Source organism: Electrophorus electricus, chromosome 13 (assembly GCF_013358815.1).
Source record: "Electrophorus electricus isolate fEleEle1 chromosome 13, fEleEle1.pri, whole genome shotgun sequence".
NCBI classification, from domain to species: Eukaryota; Metazoa; Chordata; class Actinopteri; order Gymnotiformes; family Gymnotidae; genus Electrophorus; species Electrophorus electricus.
The window spans coordinates 6,189,556-6,209,735 of NC_049547.1; the positions used below are offsets into that span (position 1 = coordinate 6,189,556).

The 20,180-nt window shown below is 39.5% G+C and overlaps 1 protein-coding gene across 2 annotated transcripts in view; it reads left to right on the forward strand.

The window, feature by feature from the left end:
- Positions 1 to 20,180, forward strand: part of fut8a (fucosyltransferase 8a (alpha (1,6) fucosyltransferase)) — a 56,511-nt gene that overhangs the window by 34,344 nt on the left and 1,987 nt on the right. For both annotated transcript variants that reach the window (XM_027014072.2, XM_027014073.2), the window contains 7 exons: positions 8,780 to 8,898; positions 9,908 to 10,070; positions 10,635 to 10,749; positions 11,717 to 11,954; positions 17,235 to 17,481; positions 18,184 to 18,360; positions 18,811 to 18,961. In XM_027014072.2, the coding sequence (XP_026869873.2) occupies positions 8,780 to 8,898; positions 9,908 to 10,070; positions 10,635 to 10,749; positions 11,717 to 11,954; positions 17,235 to 17,481; positions 18,184 to 18,360; positions 18,811 to 18,961 (1,210 nt within the window). The remainder of the gene's footprint in view (positions 1 to 8,779; positions 8,899 to 9,907; positions 10,071 to 10,634; positions 10,750 to 11,716; positions 11,955 to 17,234; positions 17,482 to 18,183; positions 18,361 to 18,810; positions 18,962 to 20,180) is intronic.

Consider the following 20,180-nt stretch of genomic DNA (forward strand, 5'->3'; position numbering starts at 1 on the left):
CAAGCCTGTATGCCATCCATATCCTGTCTTATCTATCTGTATAGTCTGCAGTTGTAATGTGAGTATATGTAATACTAGTAATAGGCTGCTACTTGTAATGTGTTGACAGCTTGCTGTCACATTGTGCATTCAGCCATGGTGTGTCATATGCTGTCCCTCAGGCTGTGGCACTGCTGATCCATATCTAGCTGCCAAAGCACTACTCTCTTTCTCGTCCAGTATTATTTTTTTAAACTCATCATATTCTCATTTTTAAACTCTGTATATTTTCAATATATTTATCTTTTTTATTGTTATTTCATAAGAATAGTAGTATTATCTACTTTAAAATGTATACACCATATTTAAATCTCTAATTGCTTGCTCTCTCACTCTCTTGCAATGCATTGTGTATTCTTATTCCTCATCAGTGTGAACTAACCCTAACCCTAACCCTAACCCCACCACATTGTACCCACAGTCAAATCTGATGCTGTACACATGACGTTTCCTCCTGCTACTCTATTTTTTTATATTTGTGTACTTGTCAGGTACTTGTCAGTCACTCAGACTTGTTTGTCTGTCATAGCCCTGACAAACAGCTGGTTCTGCCTGATAGCCAAAGGATTTCCATCTCCATTATAATGGGTGCTAGGAACAAACAGTATGTGAGAGAGAGAGTGTGTGTGTGTGTGTGTGTGTGTGTGTGTGTGTGTGTGTGTGTGTGTGTGTGTGTATGTGTGTATGTGTGTGTGAAATCTGGAGGGTGATGGAAATAAGCAGAGTTGTTGTCTCCTGCAGCTTTTTAATAGGTCAGTGATTACAGGATAGGTTATTCATAAACTTCAGTACTATATGAAAATGTGAAACTCACAGTATTACACATATCTTTGTATATTTCCTTTTTTTTTTGTTTTTAGTGGTTTGCCAAGCAGTAATTTGACCATAGCCTTCCTGCAGATTTCCAGGGTTTCCTGTTGATTTATCAGGGCTTTTGGAAGCTTACAGTCTGTGTTTAAGTTGACTGAGAAGCTACAGAGGGGTGGTAAGCTTCTCACTACTATCAGGGTGTGCTCTACACAAATATAGTTATAGCAAAATAGATATTTTAGTAAGATCTGGCTCAAAAGACAGGAAGCCTACAGTTTGAATGAATATGCAGACCAAAGTATGCAGACACACATCCACAGCACATATAGCTCACACACCAACAGCTAGTTTGCATGGTATCATGTCTGTGTTCGGCAGTTCAAATGACTAGTGAGGCTGATCAAATGAGGCCACAGATATGTAACATTAGCATTTTGGAACTTTGCACCTGGTGTCTTCTTTCACCTCATTTGATAATCACTAAGATCTCCTTACATCTAAGTACCTGATAAGTACCCGTGGTAGTGGCAGGTCTATTTCCTGTTTGTCGCAGCATCTTTTCAGAGTGAATGTGAAATATTTTAAGATAATTTTTGTGGCACTTTGTACAACTTTGGAGTGTTTGCTGTATTTTATGTGCTAGGCTCTGGTGGAATGCTAATTGAAGTGACATGCTTGACTCTGAGCTCCTCCAACTACATGGTGCTGGTGTATCAGTGACTGCAGGTCCTGCACGGGTGCTTCTGTGTGACAGCTGTTCTAACACTGCACACTGTGTTCCTCAGGAAGTTCTCTCCAGGTTTTGGAGGTGAAAGCTAGCTGTGGTGTATGGGTGGGTGAGGTAATGGGGTGCCAGGATCATACCCTTGAACATGTTAAGACTGAGCAGGCTGCCATCTGTTCTGGACAGGAAAAGGGGATCCCCTGTGGTCAGTTTTTGGCCAGTCAGGTATAGCAAACATCACAAACAGGACACAGTCTGCTGCAAACCTGCTGAATGCCTGCTTTCACACTGCTTTCACAATTATAAATCTTGTCAACATCTGGAAATTTTGCATATTTTGGGGAGGCAATTTTCTTCCATTTTACTGATAGCCAGTTTTCACTGCAAATGCCAGGACCAATTTAGGGGTGGGGTTCTAAGTCCTCCTGTGATGCATACAAAACCCCATCTCTGACATGTCTGACTCCAAGAAGCGTTGTTATCTTGTGAAATTTGTCGGGGCATCCTGTATGGCAACAGCATTTGTCACAGGCAATGTCAGAGGCTTCCCATAAGATCACCAACATTGTGTGCACTGTTTGTTGGCATGCTTGACATTTTGCCTGGAGTAGACGTGAAGACCTCAGAACTCATTGGTATGTACAACTGAATCATCTAATTTTTAGCAAGACCCGTGTGTGTACCCACTCCTCTCCACTCATATATTCATCAGGTTTTTCATTGGTTGAATTGAGTATGTTAGAGCAAGCAAACATTATTGTTGAACCTAGCTGTCGTAATTTCTTAATGATATTTGGTTTTGGAGAGGTTTCATGCTGGAATTGGGCAGAGAGAGTCTGATTGCTTGTGTACCACACACACACTAAGTAAGAACGCACAAAATCATGTCTTATTTTGTCTGTGATTATTTAATTCACCAGGAGGAAATGACTTGTATCCCTTATAATTCAAACACGCTACACATATTCCATCGCCCTGTTGCCATCGGTCCACATGATGCAGTGGCATGCGAATCAGTAATGGTGTTTATGGTGCTGTGACTGCGCATGATGACATCTAGCAGTGCAGTAAAATTAAGGGCTTCCTCCAGTTTATCTCTCACACACACAGACACACACTCATAGGCATCTTCCCTGAGCTTCTCTACCACCCATCTGAAATCTTAGTTAAAGCAGAGAGAGACAGTTGCTAGATGGTAGACAGGGAGACTGGGAGAGTAGCTGAGAGTGAGAACAACTATATGTGCAATCTTTTCTCTAATATATCAGGAATATGGATATGAGATGAACTATGGGGTTCTTGTTTAGAAGCATTATTGTGTGCATTCGTGTGTGTCTGAATGTATTTTTTATTTGTTCATAGTACTGATTCTTGCAGAGTCCGTCTAACAGAATTTTTGCCAGTGCTGATACTGCCAGAGAGTGATGGAGAAACGGAGTGAATTACTTCTGCTCTTTTATTAGCACAGTACATATTAATGCAATCTGTTTGTAAATGCCTTAATCGAGCAGACACCCACTCAAACACTAGAGCTGCATGACAGACCAAAGACCATCTTGCTACAATATATAATGAATGCTCGTGTACCACAATTTGCACTGTATCCATGCAATGAGTGTGTGTGTGTGTGTGTGTGTGTGTGTGTGTGTGTGTGTGTGTGTGTGTGTGTGTGTGTGTGTGTGTGTGTGTGTGTGTGTGTGTGTGTGTAAGGACAAGAGCATTACGAATAAATTATTAAAAGCTATAAAGTAGTGGTCATGTTTAATTCTTACAGATATTAAATGCTTGTTTGGTTATTAGGAAAGTACCAGATTCTTGGAAAGGCACTCATATTTCTATAATTCAGAAGGAAAACATACCCAATGATATGACTATATGGAGACATATCGCCCTCCTTTTCACCATCACTAAAGTTTTCATGGAATACATATTAAATCGCATTCTACGATGGTTGGCATATTGTCAGTACTACAAAAAGCCAACTTAAATCATCAAGGTATGATTGAACATGTGTTCTGGCTACAGGCCTGCGCTTATGCCTTTAAACAAGAATCAGCTATCTTTTTGGGACAGTTTTGGCTCTTTGCCACATATAATTAGCTCCTTGGAAGGAATTAATCTGCCAAGATCTGTAGATATAATCAGGGATGTTTACATTGGCTCATTTTTGCAGGTAATATAAGGAGATAACAGCACAAACCTAAAACTGGCATCAAGACTGAGTGTCCATGGAGTGCTGTAAACATCATAGCTACCATAAACCATTGACTGAAGTGGCTTTCCTTGTGTGCCCCAGGCCCAAAACCATGTTTAAAGCTATGCAGATGATGAACAGATATCATCGGAAGAGTAATATGTCATCAGTAACATGCACCAACGTATAGATTTGTGTAGTGGCTGAGCCTTGACGTGAAGAGCTTGAGAATTGCTCTGTGTTCTATTATAAATGGAGGTTATGGTATAAGGTGAAAGGTATAAGATGATGGTATAAGGTGAACAGTATATTGTGATCATATAAGGTGAATGGTTATAAGATGATGGTATAAGGTGATGCTATAATGTGAAGATTACACTGGCATTTGCATTTACGGCATTTAGCAGATGCCCTTATCCAGAGTGACTTTCAAAAGTGCTTTGTCATTTACTCATAGAATATATCCTAGTACAGTACAGTAGGTTAGCGTCCAACATACGAATGAACTAGAATACTGTAGAATACAGGGATCAATGCTGATACCTAGAAGTACAAAATACATAAGGTCTATCTTAAACAATGATAAGTGCAATAAACAATAAGTGCTAGAGTTTGTAGCATTATAAGGTGAACGGTATAAGATGATGGTATAAGGTGAATGGTATAATGTGAATAATATAAGAGAATTCTATGTGAGAGAGAGGTAAAAGGTGAGTAAGGTGAGAGATGAGAGATGGTATAAGATAATGGTATAATGTGAATGGTATAAGGTCCATGGTACAAGGTGAATGGGAAGGAGTTACAGCTTTACAGCAGGCATGGTGAATACTGCTGTGTTGAACATGGCTGTTTGGGATGTTATGCTCTCCAAAATTCAGCTTTTCTTTCTTTTTCTTTTTTTTTCTTTTCTTTTTTTTTTTTTTTTTCTTTTTTTTGCTAATGTTCATGAAAATGAAAATGAAACCTTACTTATATTGAACAATACAACTTATATTTAGCCAGAAAGTGGATGATCCTTAACACCTGTTCAGCAAGAAACAACTTTCCCATAGCAGTGAGGAGGCATGACTAGATCTTTCAGAAACTCACAAAAAGAATGTTACATAGCAACCAGGATGAGCAACTTGTTAAGCATGATAAACAGCCCTACAGTTCAAGAGCTGGCCTGGGTATCATGTATCCTGGATAAATTTATAAGGTTCCTCAGTCAGCACCAGGGAAAACTAGTTTTCTTTGTTTCAGGAAGAAGCACAGGACATTGGTTTTGGATTGAATTCAGACAGGCACAATTTAAACAATGTCTACAACAGCACTGAGGTAGAGAAACAGAGATGGTCAGTGGAAATTAGTGATGCACTGATAATGGATCCAGTCATTGTCACGGAGCAAAGCGATATAATTATTGGACATCACAGAATCTGAACATGATGTAGGCACAATATACTGAACTACTATCAGTTACAGCACTGGACTGACTGGAAGCTTACCTGCTTGTCATGTGCAGTCCATTTAGTGTCACATGCTGTCTGAACTTAAGAATTTCACACAATTAAAGCCTGATTGTAGTTTTTACCCCCCACCCAGTGCTATATTGTCTAGGGTGCAGCAATCAGGACATTTTATAAACAGTACTTGATTGTTTGACTTGTTTTTAATGGAATGTGAATCACCCAGCATGACCAGTTCTGAATGCATTTTGTTGTAAGTATAAAGTAATTTTCTTTAATATGTGGTAGTTTTGGGAACATACACTGGATGTGGGGTTTACAAATTGTTGGGCTTGGGATAAGAAAGGTCAAACAATAATAAAATAATAAAATATGAGTTACTATCAGCTATTACAGGCAGCTTGTACATCTGAAGGAGATGTTCTTAGGGTGTGACTTACTGTTGAAAGAACTTGGAATTGTGCTAATGGCTCTAGGCAAATATTTGGATTCTGTTATAATTATTCTTTTTGCGTGTTAATACAAATAAAGTTTAAATGTGTGTGAGATTCCATCATGTTCAAGGGGGATGTGGGCTTGGCCAGTTCCTCCTGATAGACTAGATATTTATATTCTTTATGTTCTTTATAGCATTATTCCTGAAGTCTCAAGATACTTACACACAACCTTATGCATTTATCATTGAGGTATGTTACAGCATCTATATGTGTATATCTAGCTGTATAAAATATATTGAACATGGCTGTTAAATTGCCTATCAATGAAAATTGCCTATCAGTGAACATTAGTGCAGGCACGTGAGTGAAGAGCCAATCACAGAGACATTTCCTCATCCTGGGAGTGTGGGTACTGTGAAGCCTTGATGCTCCTGAAGTCCATTAGTGACACCTCAACATGACAAATTAGATCTGGGCCAAGGGCTAGGCTTGTATTTGCTTGGCCCATTTGGAATAAAAAACATCAAAGTATAATTACCAGAATACTTGCAAAAAACTTTCAAAACACTTTTCCCTCTCACATTTCATGACAAACATGCTACCAAAAAGTCTCCATAATTTTTACACATTAGAACTTGTCACATGCACATGCCAAACATTGCCCACATAGACACGTTTGCCTGAAAGTATTCTTGCAGGCTGACGCACTTGCATTGCCTCAGATCATTCTTTTACTCTATTAGAATGATGTAGTGGAGCTTCCGCTAGGCAACAGGTTCATTTTAGCTGCTACAGAAAACCCTGCACCCTGTTTGTCTTAGATCTCCCTGCGATGTGATACCATTTTCTTGCGTCAGCACCACACTACACCCACTGCTGACTATAGCCAGCTTTAAAAATGGAAAACATTTTGACATTTCATGTTTTTCTAAAATTGATTCACCTCTTTTCTCAAACTGAACTCTCTCTCTTTCTCTTTCTCTTTCTCTCTTTCTCTCTCTCTCTCTCTCTCTCTCTCTCTCTTTCTTTATATATATATATATATATATATATATATAATATATGTATATATATATATATATATGTATATATATATATATATATATATGTATATATATATATATATATATATATATATATATGTATATGATACTCGCATGATAAAAATACATGAGATGTAGATTAATGAAGAAAAGTAGTTTATTTGCAGGTACAATTGGGCAACTGAGAGAACAGCAGCAACATATGAGGAAATACTGTAGTATGACATGACATGAGCTGGTGTTGCTTAGTGAAAACTAATATTGTCCCATATTATCCCGTCATAGCATTACATTGAAGATTTAAGGTAGTAATACCCCTTTATTGGGTAGCTGTCTGTTCTACTACTTGGTGTCAATTCTAAAGAGAGATTGTTGGTTGGAGAAAGGCAGTGGCAAGGGTTGTAACAACTCACCAAGTACACAGTTCCGTCTCAATACAATATGGTACTGCAGTTGGTTGTATTAAGTATATTATCAGTACCAGCAAAATAAAACCTAGACAAGAATGTGATTTCATTTCCATTTTTCAGTTTACTAAAACATTAACATACAGTTTCATTTAATACTTTGGAATAAAACAATGGATTATGCCTGATCCATTCAGATTGGGCCCTCTGCAGCATATGTAGCCAGACTGAAAAAGCGCTTTATGTTATAACATAAAGAATCACAAAAACAGATGTTCATAAAAAAGGTGGAAGGGACTTTTTCAATTTAGAGGAGAGAGGCCCTGCCCTACCTGTGATTTTGTTTGTTTATGTTTATAGGTTAACATATCTCACACAGTATATTACCTAAATTATTATTTATAAAACAACTTTCTTTACTACCTTATAACTATATTTCATTACTTTTTCTGCTCTATAGAATGTATAGTTCAGGGCAGCAGAGTGGATAGACTGGCTGGTTTGCTCACTTATGATGCATTGGCTGAGTTCGTGTCTCAGTGGATGTTTCATTCACTCGGACTGAAACAAACACTGGGGAGTCAGTTAAACGTCAAAAGTGATAAAGAAAAAATTGACTATTTGAGTCCCCTCATACACCGCTTCCAGTTTGATACAAAGTCATGTATTGTTACGTGTTACACTTAAGGTGTGTGTGTGTGTCTGTGTGTGTGTCCTGTTTTCAAGTATGACACTGACACCTCTGTATTAACACTTTACTTTTAAGCTTTGTCACATAGAACTCGTCATACTTTATGCATTCTCTCTCTCCTCAGTCCCACACACTCCATACCTCCTTCTCTCTCTCCCTCTGTTTCTGCTCCTGTCTATCTTCTCACTTCATCCTTGACCAGCCAACAATTACGCAAACATTTCACATTGTAATTTTTCAGCATCAGCCTCTCTTGCACACACACGAATGTGCGCATACACGTACAAACACACACACACACACACACAAACACACACACATACACAAACACACCCATATGACAAACATGCATATGACTGCAGTCTGACAAAAAACAAAAACATGCACAATTCTTCTAGAAATAAATTTCTGTCCAGCCTGTCTTAGATAAGAGCACTCTCTCTCACTTCTTCTTACTCTCTTCTCCACACACTCTCTCTCCATCCTTTTTCTCTGTTCTCTCAGGAGGTGTAGCAGTTCAGCCTGCTCACTGCACACTTCACTTGCATGCCAAATGCAGTCTCAGGCCTGTATGCCTAAAAAATAGCCACACAGCTGCACAGATCTGCGATCAAATTCGCTGCTGCTCTTACCTATCCCTTTAGCGATGTTCTACAAAGAGCAGCTGATCCAGAATCAGCCCTACTTGACTGAGAGATTTTAGGAGCATGACTCCAGATTTCTGTTGTACCACAAGGGCCCCCAGATCTCTGCAGGCAAACAGAGCATGTGTGTTAGTCTCCAGAGATCCAACTCTTTTTTTTCTTGTGTGTTAGTTGAAGCAGCAACAGAATTTGATAGAATTTCAAGACTGATGGCAGAATTCAGAATGTATGGAACTACCAACGCTCTGTGCCTGGCTCATTTCTTTGTTTTTTTTCTCTCTCTCCCTGCAATTCTTTTCCCATCCCTTTCTGTGTCTCTCCCTCACTCTTTCTCTCTCTCAGGCTGCCTGAAGGCCAGGCTGATGTTGGTGCTGGAGCTGCAGGGAGACTGCGTAGCTTGGAAGAGCAGCTGGTCAGAGCCAAGGAGCAGATCAACTCTTACCGCAGTCTACCCGCTGATGGTGAGAACCACATGCTTACCCCCCACACCCTGTACACACACACACACACACACACACACACACACACACACACACCTCAACTGAGACCTGATTGCATTCCCCTCCAATGTTGATGCCTTACATGTAACAAAGGACAGATAAAATGTGTGATATTACTGAGAGCTGCTTAGTATCCATGACAAGGAGAGGTATGAACTTAGCGAGGTGTTGGTGGGTGTGAAGGACAATCATATCACTACAGGCAGTGAAAACTGTCCTCCAACTCTCCTCAATCTTATGTGCATGCACACACACACATGTGCGCATACACACCACACACATAAACAATTATGCATGCATGCACAGATGCATGTATTGACCATAACCAGAAAGCCACAGATTATGGTTCACTTCAGCTGTGCTGTTGAAGTCTTATACACACAGACACAGACTACCAGTTCACTAACAGAATACACTTCCACTCACATTTCTAGGTCAGAGGCATTCAGGCTTTCATTGTGCTTGGTTCTTTTGTGTCTTCTTCTACCTCCTGGCACAGAGAGAGAGAGAGAGAGAGAGAGAAAGGGAGAGATGACTGTAGCCATGTGCAGATCACAGGGGATACGCTTACTACCAGTGAATCTGACACCTCAGTTTCACAATTTCTTTGTATTCACACACAAAAAGACACACTTGCGCACACCTGTGTGTGATACACAGTCTTTTGCCATCCACATGGGCCATTGATTTCTTATTGTTACTGTTATGCAGTCATGTGCTGATTGGCGAGGCCAGGGGTTTGTATTAGGTACATCATTACTCAGTGTGCAGTACAGTGAGAATCACTTCTCGCAGCCAGATAAAAGTGTGATAAATGAATGCAAGCAATTCCATCAGCTGTACAATGTGACCTCTTTAGTGCTATTGGCCATATTTTATGGCACTTCTACTTTGAGAATGTCATTCATGTATTTTTCTGTGCGTGCGTGCGTGCGTGCATGCGTCCGTGTATGTGTGTGTTTGTTTTTAGGCCCGGGGAGGAACCAGGAAGAGCTGCGGAGGAAGACTGAGAACGGAGTGCGGGAGTTGTGGTACTTTGTACGCAGTGAAGTGAAGAAACTGGGCCATGTGGAGACTGGAGAGCTGCAGAAACACATTGACATCCTGCTACAGGACCTGGGACACCAGCAGAGGTGCCTCACACTGACGCACACACATCAACACACACACACACGCACATGCATGCACATACACATGTCACACACCCCATGCATGTACATATACACCAAAACACATACTCGGGCCCACACATGCGCACACACACACACACACACACACACACATATATATACTTATATATAATACAGGGTAGTGGTAAAACTGTCAAACAGTAAGGTCCTGTTTACATCACCTTTACGTCACAAACAGCCTCCTTTTAGATGTTTGTATGTAAAAATATGTACAAAATGCTGTGACATTCTTGCTCTGCAAAGGTGTATTTGTGGGTGTGGAACATGCATAGTAACTATATAAGTCATTGGGTGAGTAGATAGTATGATAAATCAGTTTGATATGTATGATAAACAAATTTAATGTGTTGCTATGTTCACTATTCCAGTTATTCCAATTTCATCACTGTTAAATATAGCTCCATTGTTAAGTAATTTGACACATTTTATTACATTTACTATAACCTTTTGTCTTGAGATATAACATCCGTTGGTTGTCCTGATCTTTGACCTTATTCTAACCTTCAGGTCCATCATGACAGACTTGTACCATCTTAGCCAGGCAGATGGAGCTGGAGACTGGAGAGAGAAAGAAGCAAAGGACCTCACTGATTTGGTGCAGAACAGGATCACATACCTACAGGTAACACACACACACACACACGCACATACACACACCACGCACACCATACATGTACATATACACCAACATGCTATGCATAATTCGTCATGCTTAGTATCTACAGCTGCTGGTTTTATTTTGCACTGCCAATATAGTGTCATCTGTCTCTTAGGCATATCCCATTAGCATCCTGCACCAGTGTCTGTGTGAGGAGGGTTGGGAGCTAGGTCTTGTGTGTTTGTGTTTGTGTGTGTGTGTGTGTGTGTGTGTGTGTGTGTGTGTGTGTGTGTGTGTGTGTGTGTAGAACACATAGACTTATAAGATGCAGTGGTTATTTAATAAATAGTGGAGAGTGATTATTGTGATTGAGTGAGCTATGCAGAGATAGAGTGTGTTTGCATGGCATACAGTGAATCTCATAGTGTTTCAAGATACAGTGGTTAGTTAATGAGTGGTGAGAATGATTAGTGTCATAGAGTGAACCTTTGGGATTTTGTATCTGTGATTTTGTGTGTGTTTGTGTGTGGGTGTGTGTGGAGGGCTGATAACACAATGACACTGTTTCTGTGCCTCTTATGAGGAATGACATCAGTTCCTTCACAGTTCTGTCATCCATCACCATTGTAGAGTTCTGTCTATCTCTCTCCCTGCCTCATTTACTCACTCACTCTTTCTTTTTTCTCTCAAACCAAATCAGCGTCTTTCAAAACACCATTTCCAACACATTCAGTTTTTTTAGGTGAATATTTGCTTTAAGAACGTTGAAAGGGAATAAGTCTTTATGTTGTGCATCGAGAGACAATTTGAGCAGTACTTTTGAAAGCAACTTTGAAAGCAACACTGTTTTTATAGCTCATGAAATATTCACAGATAATTTTTCCATTAACTAATACATTTCCGGATTTGTATAGAAACCACTCCCCCATCCACCCTTTATATTCTCACTCTCTCTTGCTTATTCTCACTCTCTTGCTGTGTGTGTGTCCAGAACCCGCAGGACTGCAGCAAGGCCCATAAGCTGGTGTGCAATATCAATAAGGGCTGTGGATATGGCTGTCAGCTCCACCATGTGGTCTACTGCTTCATGATTGCCTACGGCACCCAGCGCACGCTCATCCTGGAGTCACAGAACTGGCGTTACGCCACAGGTGGCTGGGAAACAGTCTTCATGCCCGTCAGTGAGACCTGCACAGACCGCACTGGAGCCTCCACTGGACACTGGTCTGGTCAGTACCACACATGGGTTACCAAACACACAAACACACCCTGTAGATATGAGGTCTAATTAGTTCGGCTGTTCATACGTCAATTTATTCTTACAATTACTGTAATTTCAACTATTTCACTTGACCTTTCTGTTTTATCAGTGTGTAGCAATGCTACAGACACTCTTCACATAACCAAGGATGCCATTGTTAATAGTGTTATAGAGTTACTCCAGTACAAACAGAGTTTGGTAAAAAACACTTAATTGAATAATTAAGTAGTTTTCAATTAAATAATTGAATTCAATTAAAATGCCTAAAAATGGTGACTTATTCAGAATACATTTTGAAAAAGTACATGTGAAACAGTACTTTAGTACAGTACATTGTCATTTATCATGATTACTTCAGTCACGCTTTCCTCTGTGTTACTGGTTGACAGCTTTCCTTGTGTAATGCTTCTGTTTGATTAATTTGCTAAATAGCTCCTCTATTTGCATAGAATGGTCTATCTGTTAAAACCACATGTTCACGGTGGCCAAATGGATAGCCTAATAGTCCTCATTTGAAAGCTTTCATTGCTGTCATTGTTAATCCTTATTTCTCAATGACTTCATTCAACTGTTGTTTGCCTGCAGTAACTAATAGAATTGACAGTGATTTCCCCTTGATATAACACCTCTATTAAAGGAAGTTAGAACAGCCATTTGGCAAATTGTGCTTGCTATAGCTGGCTGTATACCTGGTTTACTCCCAAACCACGCAGAATGAGTTACCCATTTACTTTAAAACTTTTAGTTATAAATTAAGACAATCATTTACCAATACAGCTGAGAAATACATTGATATTTCCAGGGTTTTTGTCTTTTTCTACTGTCAGTATGCCTTTGTATTGTCTGTATAAGACCTAATAGGTACATTTATTCTGTCTTTTCAAATGATAATGTAGGATGGTAACAAATCAGTCCTGAATACCTATGTTTTTATAGCACAACCCCAACTACAATCATTGTGTTATAGGAATGACAAATGCTTGTGGGAAAGGAGGTAGGGGGCTTTTAAGATCTTTTAATCAAATCTACAATCAACTGGACCAAACAAATGCGCAAAAGTATACACATAGAGTGCTTTCCATAAGGCTAATAACTGCAGAGGTCACACATCAGATGTTTAAAGATGACTTATCTGTTTCTTTCTTTGTGGGTAAATACAATTACACTTATTCACTCATTCAAAGACTGGTGGTTTCCATCCGAGAGTATATGTGGTAAACGTTCCTACTCTGAATAATTCTCTGACATATCATTAGCAGCATTGTATTGAAACTAAATATTTTTGGCTGATACAATAACTGGTATTTAGCACATTGTTGTGGCTGATAGCAGTACTAATCATTTTATCTTTTTGCATTTTAAAGCAATTTCAAGCTTTAATCTTGAAATGATTCTTTTTATAATATAAAAAGGGTGGTGAGTGTAAAAAGAAAAAACTACATTCTACAGTCCATTTAACCTTTCTGAAAACATCATAATAAAGTTTGATCTAATGGACAGGAGACACGGTGATTGGATAAGAGAATTGCGTTGAATTAACCTCTACGCCACAGCCTACTAGTTCAGCATTGCTGGCAGCCATGTTGCACTGTAGGGAAAGGTAGCATGTCAGAGCCAGTACTGACATAGTTGGATGCCTCAGTAAGCTTCATGTATTCTAACAAAAAAATGCCAATGTTAACTTCAAGCATATCTGCATTCATAGGTCCCTTTATTAGAATTCCCTTTAAACCTCAGCCCAGCAATGACATTGAAACATAAAAATCCCAGCAGTGGTTGGTTGTCTGAAACTGGCCTGTGATGAATCAGGTGGGTGAATAATGAATTGTGCATGCCATCAAATGCACTGCTGTCCATAACTGCACTTATAAAAGGCACCTATATGACAATATGGCCAGCCCACAGTGCCCTGTGGTTTTGATCTGGCAACTCCATTACATATTCTACTCCATTGCATCAAGTATTTGCTTACTTTTTCAGCAGATCAAAAAACAACAAGGCCCAGAATTTGACAGCCACAACAGATGACTGGACCACTTTAAAAGACTACCCCACAGCCTCCATTTGAAGAAGCATTTTTCTGTAAAGGTTCTGAAACAAAGAAACCAGGCAAATCAAATAGCAATTGGAGTTTCGGCAGGGTACTAGGAGCTGTGACCTGTCCTCTTCTGTCTCTACTTCAACTAGTGTATTCACTGAGTGAAGTTTAAGGAGGGCTGGAACGAGTGTGCCTAGGTATCATCTTCCATGTTACTCTTCACAGACACACATATTATCCACATTGTAACTGATCATTTGAAAATATGAAACTGACCTGGAATGGAGCTCTGAAACAGATACTGATACTGATTGTATAATGGTTTTCTAGCAGATTAAAAAAATGTAGGATATTTAGTATTTCGCCACTGCACTGTAAAAAGAAATTGTTTTCTGTGTGTATTGTCTCCCTCCTGTGTATCTGAGTGGAGAAGCCTGGGGGAAGGAGAGAGTGCCTTCCAAACATGAAAGAAGTGACCTCAAAACATATTATAGCTTTCTTCTCTATCACTCTTTCTCTCCCTCCCTTTGTCTCTCTTCTTGTTATTTTATTCCCTCCGTCTCCACCCAAAGGACAGAGTTTCCTTTACTTTTGTTCTGAAGACTAGATTTCCTTTTCTATCTGGGCCAGTGAAAAAGAGTGAGAAAAAGACAAAACAAGCAGTGTAGCATTTGTGTTTCGAAGGCCAAGGAATGATTGTGGATGTTTATGTGCAGGATGGGTCTGGATGGGTGGGTGTACATATGCATATATACAAATTTCCTTTTAACAAGCTAAGTGCAGTTTGACACAGAAATATTCAACTGCATTCCTAGAAGATCATACTACACTTGAATGAATTCATATGCGTGGTACCAAGCTCATGAGCTGATTCTCATAAAGGAGAAAGTAGCTCTTGATTAGCACAGTAATTTAACACTGAGAAGCACGGCAGCACAAAGCATAACCTTATTAACCTGCTACTGTCATTGCCACAGTTTTTAAAACCTTAAGTATAGTATATAACCTTATAGAAGTTCAGAGAAGAATACACCCACAGCAACAAACACACACCATGAATTAAATTTGAAAAAAAGACGACTCCTCCCTTAGGTCCCCCTTCAATTTATTCATCAGGATGCAAGGACAAGATGTAATTTAGATTCTCTTAGTGCCCTAATGAAGAGAGCAGGAGAATGAGGTGGAGAGAGCGAGCGAAAGGGCTTATCAGTGCAGTGAAGGTAGGGGGGCTGGAAACCCCACCTCCCCATGCAGAGAGCAAGGTCGCATTGAACACGGCTGGGGAATTCCTTTCTGTCAGGCACCAAAAGCATGCTTTCAGTATTTAAGGCTGTGTGCAGAGTAAAGGCTACCGCCTGTTATGCATATCCCTTTTATTTATTTAATAGTTTTAAGCGGGTTTCTTTTTTTTCTCTCCATAAATGATTTTTGTGGTAAATGGGTAATACCCTAGCCTTGGTGCAATGCTTTCCTTTATTTTTTAAACCTAAGTGTGCAGCTTTAGTACAGCTGCCACAAAAAGCATGCACTGGACATTATGATACATTGGCTGTAGCAATCTACTGGCAATAAATGTTGAAAATGCATAGTCAAAGGAAAACACAAAACAGGTTTTTCTAGGAATAAACAAACAGCATCTAAGGGAGTGAGAATCACTTGTAAATGGAATGTAAGGCTCAGTATGCAAATGATGAAAATGATGAGACTGCAGAGACTGAGGTATTATTCTAGTTATATAGTACTGAGTGGTGGGAACAGATTGGAGACAGGTGTTCAATATTCTGGTGAAATGGAACAAAGCGTCAAGGAGGCAGGTGCAGCAGTGGGAGGGGAGACAACTGCTTTGTGTTTTCTGTTTTGAAGACACCAGATTGAACTCAGGAAAACATGGGTTATAGTTTTTATCAATACTGAGAAACTGGTCAGACAAGATGGTTTGTTTTGACAAAATTGTCAAGCATGATTGATCTATTAATGTGTCAAAGGTTTTGGTTGAACTGTTAAAGGGGAATTCTTAAAAAAAGCAGTATATTGTGTTTCTGTATCTCTTAATACATTCTAGGATCGTGGAAAATGTCTCTGACATACTTACTGTCTTGCATTCTACTGTCTTGCATGCTTTTGCTGCATTTCCATCTGAGCCTGCCCTTGCCTGGGGAATTGTGAAACAGGCTCATTGCTAGAACTCTGGCCTCACAGGACCACTAGGCAATCCCAGATTTGCCAGACCATCATAAAGTGTACAATATTTTCCCCATAAGTATCAACGATATGGGATCTAGATCTTGGACAATCCTCTAATATAAAGCCTAAACTGCAGCTAATGTCCCACTTCTGAGAATTCAGCTGTTGGTGTTTAAATGTACTAAATAAAAACCAGGAGTAAATATTAAGGAAAAATAAGGTGATTTCCTGTGTTTATTTAAGAACTGGCAAATGACATTGATAGTTGACAGAGGAAATGTCAGAGAAAAGCTAATAACCCACCCAAGCCAATATTAATTTAATATTTATTCCTCACCATACCATTAACACACTTGTTAGCTATGTTAACTGTTGTTCACCATCTATGACCATGACGAATAACAATGTCTGACTGTTGCTTGCTGTTTAGAAAACGTATTAGTTAGCAAGAGAACAATTGTTAAATGTAATCCATTAACTTAAATAGATAATCAGGTGCTTATTGCTGTTTTCAGTGTTGAAAAAAATTATGTACCGCTGTATACTGTACACATATCCTAAGCAAGTTCAGTGTATGCACATTTCATCTCTGAGGAATAAATCCCAGTGAGTAAACATAAAAGACTTCTGGGCCAAAAACAGAGTTTACAAACAGATGCCATTCTGATGAAAAAGAAATACAGAATTTAATGAGTGCATCTCATATACTGGATTACAGAGTTATGCATTGTTGCATGACTTTCGTCTAGAATGAAACTCATGCTACTTTTCACTGTTCTTTTGTAAGCATTTCTCTTGTGTCTTGATGAGAACATTCTTCCCACTAATCAGAAGAAAAAATAGTTTCCTTTCTGTAACTGTAAAGGATTTAATTTGTTTCCAGCCCTGAAGATGCTAGAAGAGCTTGCGGTCCAATTACTATCCACTCCAGCAATCAACTAAATCGAACCTTTTATTGAGGAGCCAATAATTTTGCTCATGTTGACCTCTCTGTTTCTTTTTATTTGTCTCTTTGTGTGTGTGTAGGTGAGGCCAATGATCGGGACGTGCAAGTGATCGAGTTGCCAATTGTTGATAGCCTGCATCCCCGTCCGCCATACCTGCCACTGGCCATCCCTGAAGACCTGGCCGAGCGGCTGCAGCGGCTGCACGGAGACCCTTCCGTCTGGTGGGTGTCCCAGTTTGTCAAGTACCTTATCCGCCCACAAGCCTGGCTGGAGAAGGAGATGCGTGAGACCACCACCAAGTTGGGCTTCAGACACCCCATCATAGGGTAAGAGAGAGCAAGCCTGCGTACCTGAGACCAGATGTGTCCATTTTCTCTGTGTGGGAGATAGGTGGGGACTAGATCATTTCTGATCATGGAGATGCCTGATCAAAGGGTAAAGTGTAAGCCAGGTCTTTTCTGAATTATGACCTGGAAACACTGCTATTTTTTCATCACATTTTTTATTAACCATCAGAGTTAAATAGTTGAGCTATTTAAAAAACAGGGTCCTATATATGCATGTAGCACTTTTGTGTAGAAAATGAAAGGGGCTTCGACATTATTATTTATAATGAACATTATTTAGTTCATTGCTTGCAGTTGACAATCACTAAATTGTTAAGGGACACAATTTTCAGTTCATTTCAGGTGATTTTAGAAGACTTGGGGGCCAATAAAATTGTCTGAGACTCTATGGGGCCTGCCCTACTCACTCAGGAAAATCTATATATTGGATTCCATTGTGACCAGTGTTCGCATGCAGTCACAACCTACAGTGACAGTCCTGATGAAAAAATAACTGCCTTAAAAATGGCTTGCATGTGTGCATGTACATGTAAGGAAGTGAGAGACTCTTAGTTATGCCTATGATCTCTCCTAAAGTCACCATTTATACCTGCTCTGTTCACCACTGGGACTGTGGCCCCTCATGCACTATTAATTGCATTTGTACACAGTGCAGCTGGTAGAGGTAATTCTTTTTCCCAGGGTGCATGTGCGGAGGACAGACAAGGTGGGCACAGAGGCAGCATTCCACCCCATAGAGGAGTACATGCTGCATGTAGAAGACCAGTTCCAGAGCCTGGCTCGGCGCATGCATGTTGACAAGAAACGCGTCTATCTGGCCACTGACGACCCCTCACTGCTACAGGAGGCTAAGTCTAAGTGAGTCTGTGTGTCTGTATGCCAAATGCAACTGAACATTAAGATTGTGGGGACATTTTAGATTGTGGGGACATTTTTAGGCCTATAAGAGCAAAAATATTATGTAGTGCTATAGAATTTGCATCTTTGAAACCAAATTGAATATGAATTCAATTCATATGCCTCAAGTTTGAACTGTAACAGGTTTATTTGCACGTGTTTGTGTTAGTAGCCAAGTTCCAGTAAGCGTGATCATTGTTGGGCCATTTGTTGTATCGGATGATGAAGGGGTATCAAAATTAAATTGCTAAATAGTGTAAACATGTATCCTTTTATGAAGCCAGAAAAGCCAAGTATGAACTCAGTTTTAACAGATGCTTGTGCATGTTTGTGTGTGTGCATGGGCGTATGCATGTGTGTGTGTTTGTGTGTGCGCGTGTGTGCGTGTGTGTGCGCATGTGTGTGTGTCAGGTACCCTGATTATGAATTCATCAGTGATAACTCCATCTCATGGTCAGCCGGACTGCACAACCGTTATACTGAAAATTCATTAAGAGGAGTCATCCTAGATATCCACTTCCTGTCCCAGACCAACTTCCTGGTTTGCACCTTCTCCTCCCAGGTGACACATTACTAAACTCTACACAACTCAGCATATGCAATAATGGGGTCTTAAATAAAAGTACATTGGCCTTTACCAAACATTACAAACCTTGTGCAAAAATATACTGCTCAGTTAAAGATTTCCCAAAAACTTCATAAAACAAAAATCAACTTTAATGGTAGAGAAAGTACTATACTGAAAGCTCTCTCCCTCAGTTAAGACATCACTACAATGATTTTGGATAACAGGGACCAGTTAGGTTTTCTTGTAAACAAAGATAATATAATATCAATTTAGCAGGGGTACTGATTCTAATGCATGAATTTAAGTTATTGAGTTCCTGTTCCATTACCCTCTTTCTTCTACCATTTAAACATGTATGCATTTCTGTGCCATACTGACTGGGATCATTCTGTACTACAGATTTATGTACTACACAGGAATGAAGTGTATGCAACGGGATAATTTAATAGCAAATATGGTAGTTTTAAATCTGGTAGTTGTAAATCTGTAACTTATCAAATGTATTACACAATAGAAAACAGGATTTACAAAATAAAACAGGATTTAGACTATACACTATATTACACAAAAACCAGGTAAATACCAAAATCCAAAATAAATATAATTCATTCAGTACTATTTCCATTTTCCTATTTTTCTTAAAATAGTTTTTCAGTATTTTACCATCTTGCGCTAGGCTTTTGGAGACATTTGCTATTCAGTTTCAGTATTTTCCAAGTCAGTGTATGCAAGTAGCGAGGTCTTAAAATATTCCACACTCACAGCGGTATCACTCACACTGCACAGGTCCGTCAGGCACCCCCATCTGCAGTGAGTGTGTGACAGCCAACTCATGTGTTCCATTCTCCTAACATTCACCCCACAAAATGACATGGCACTTTGGTCTAGCTAGATAAAATTCCTTCGATTGCAACAGAAACAGATTGGCTGATGTACAATCCATGAAATTCTTTAGCTACCTTGTAGTACCAGACTTTGGAAAACTGGTACCATTCACCCACTGAAAGCTTCAGTGAAACTTAACAAAGAGGCAGCACACATCTGAGTTGGGAGCTCTGGATATTTGTAATGATATCTGGATCTTTTAATTGCTCTGCAATGTTTTAGATACTTTCAAGTAGCATACAATTAAGTGATCTCATTAATATATATTTGGGATGGCAAACTACTGTGATGGATGATGTGTGTTCAGCCAGGGAGATCCCCTGCTTTC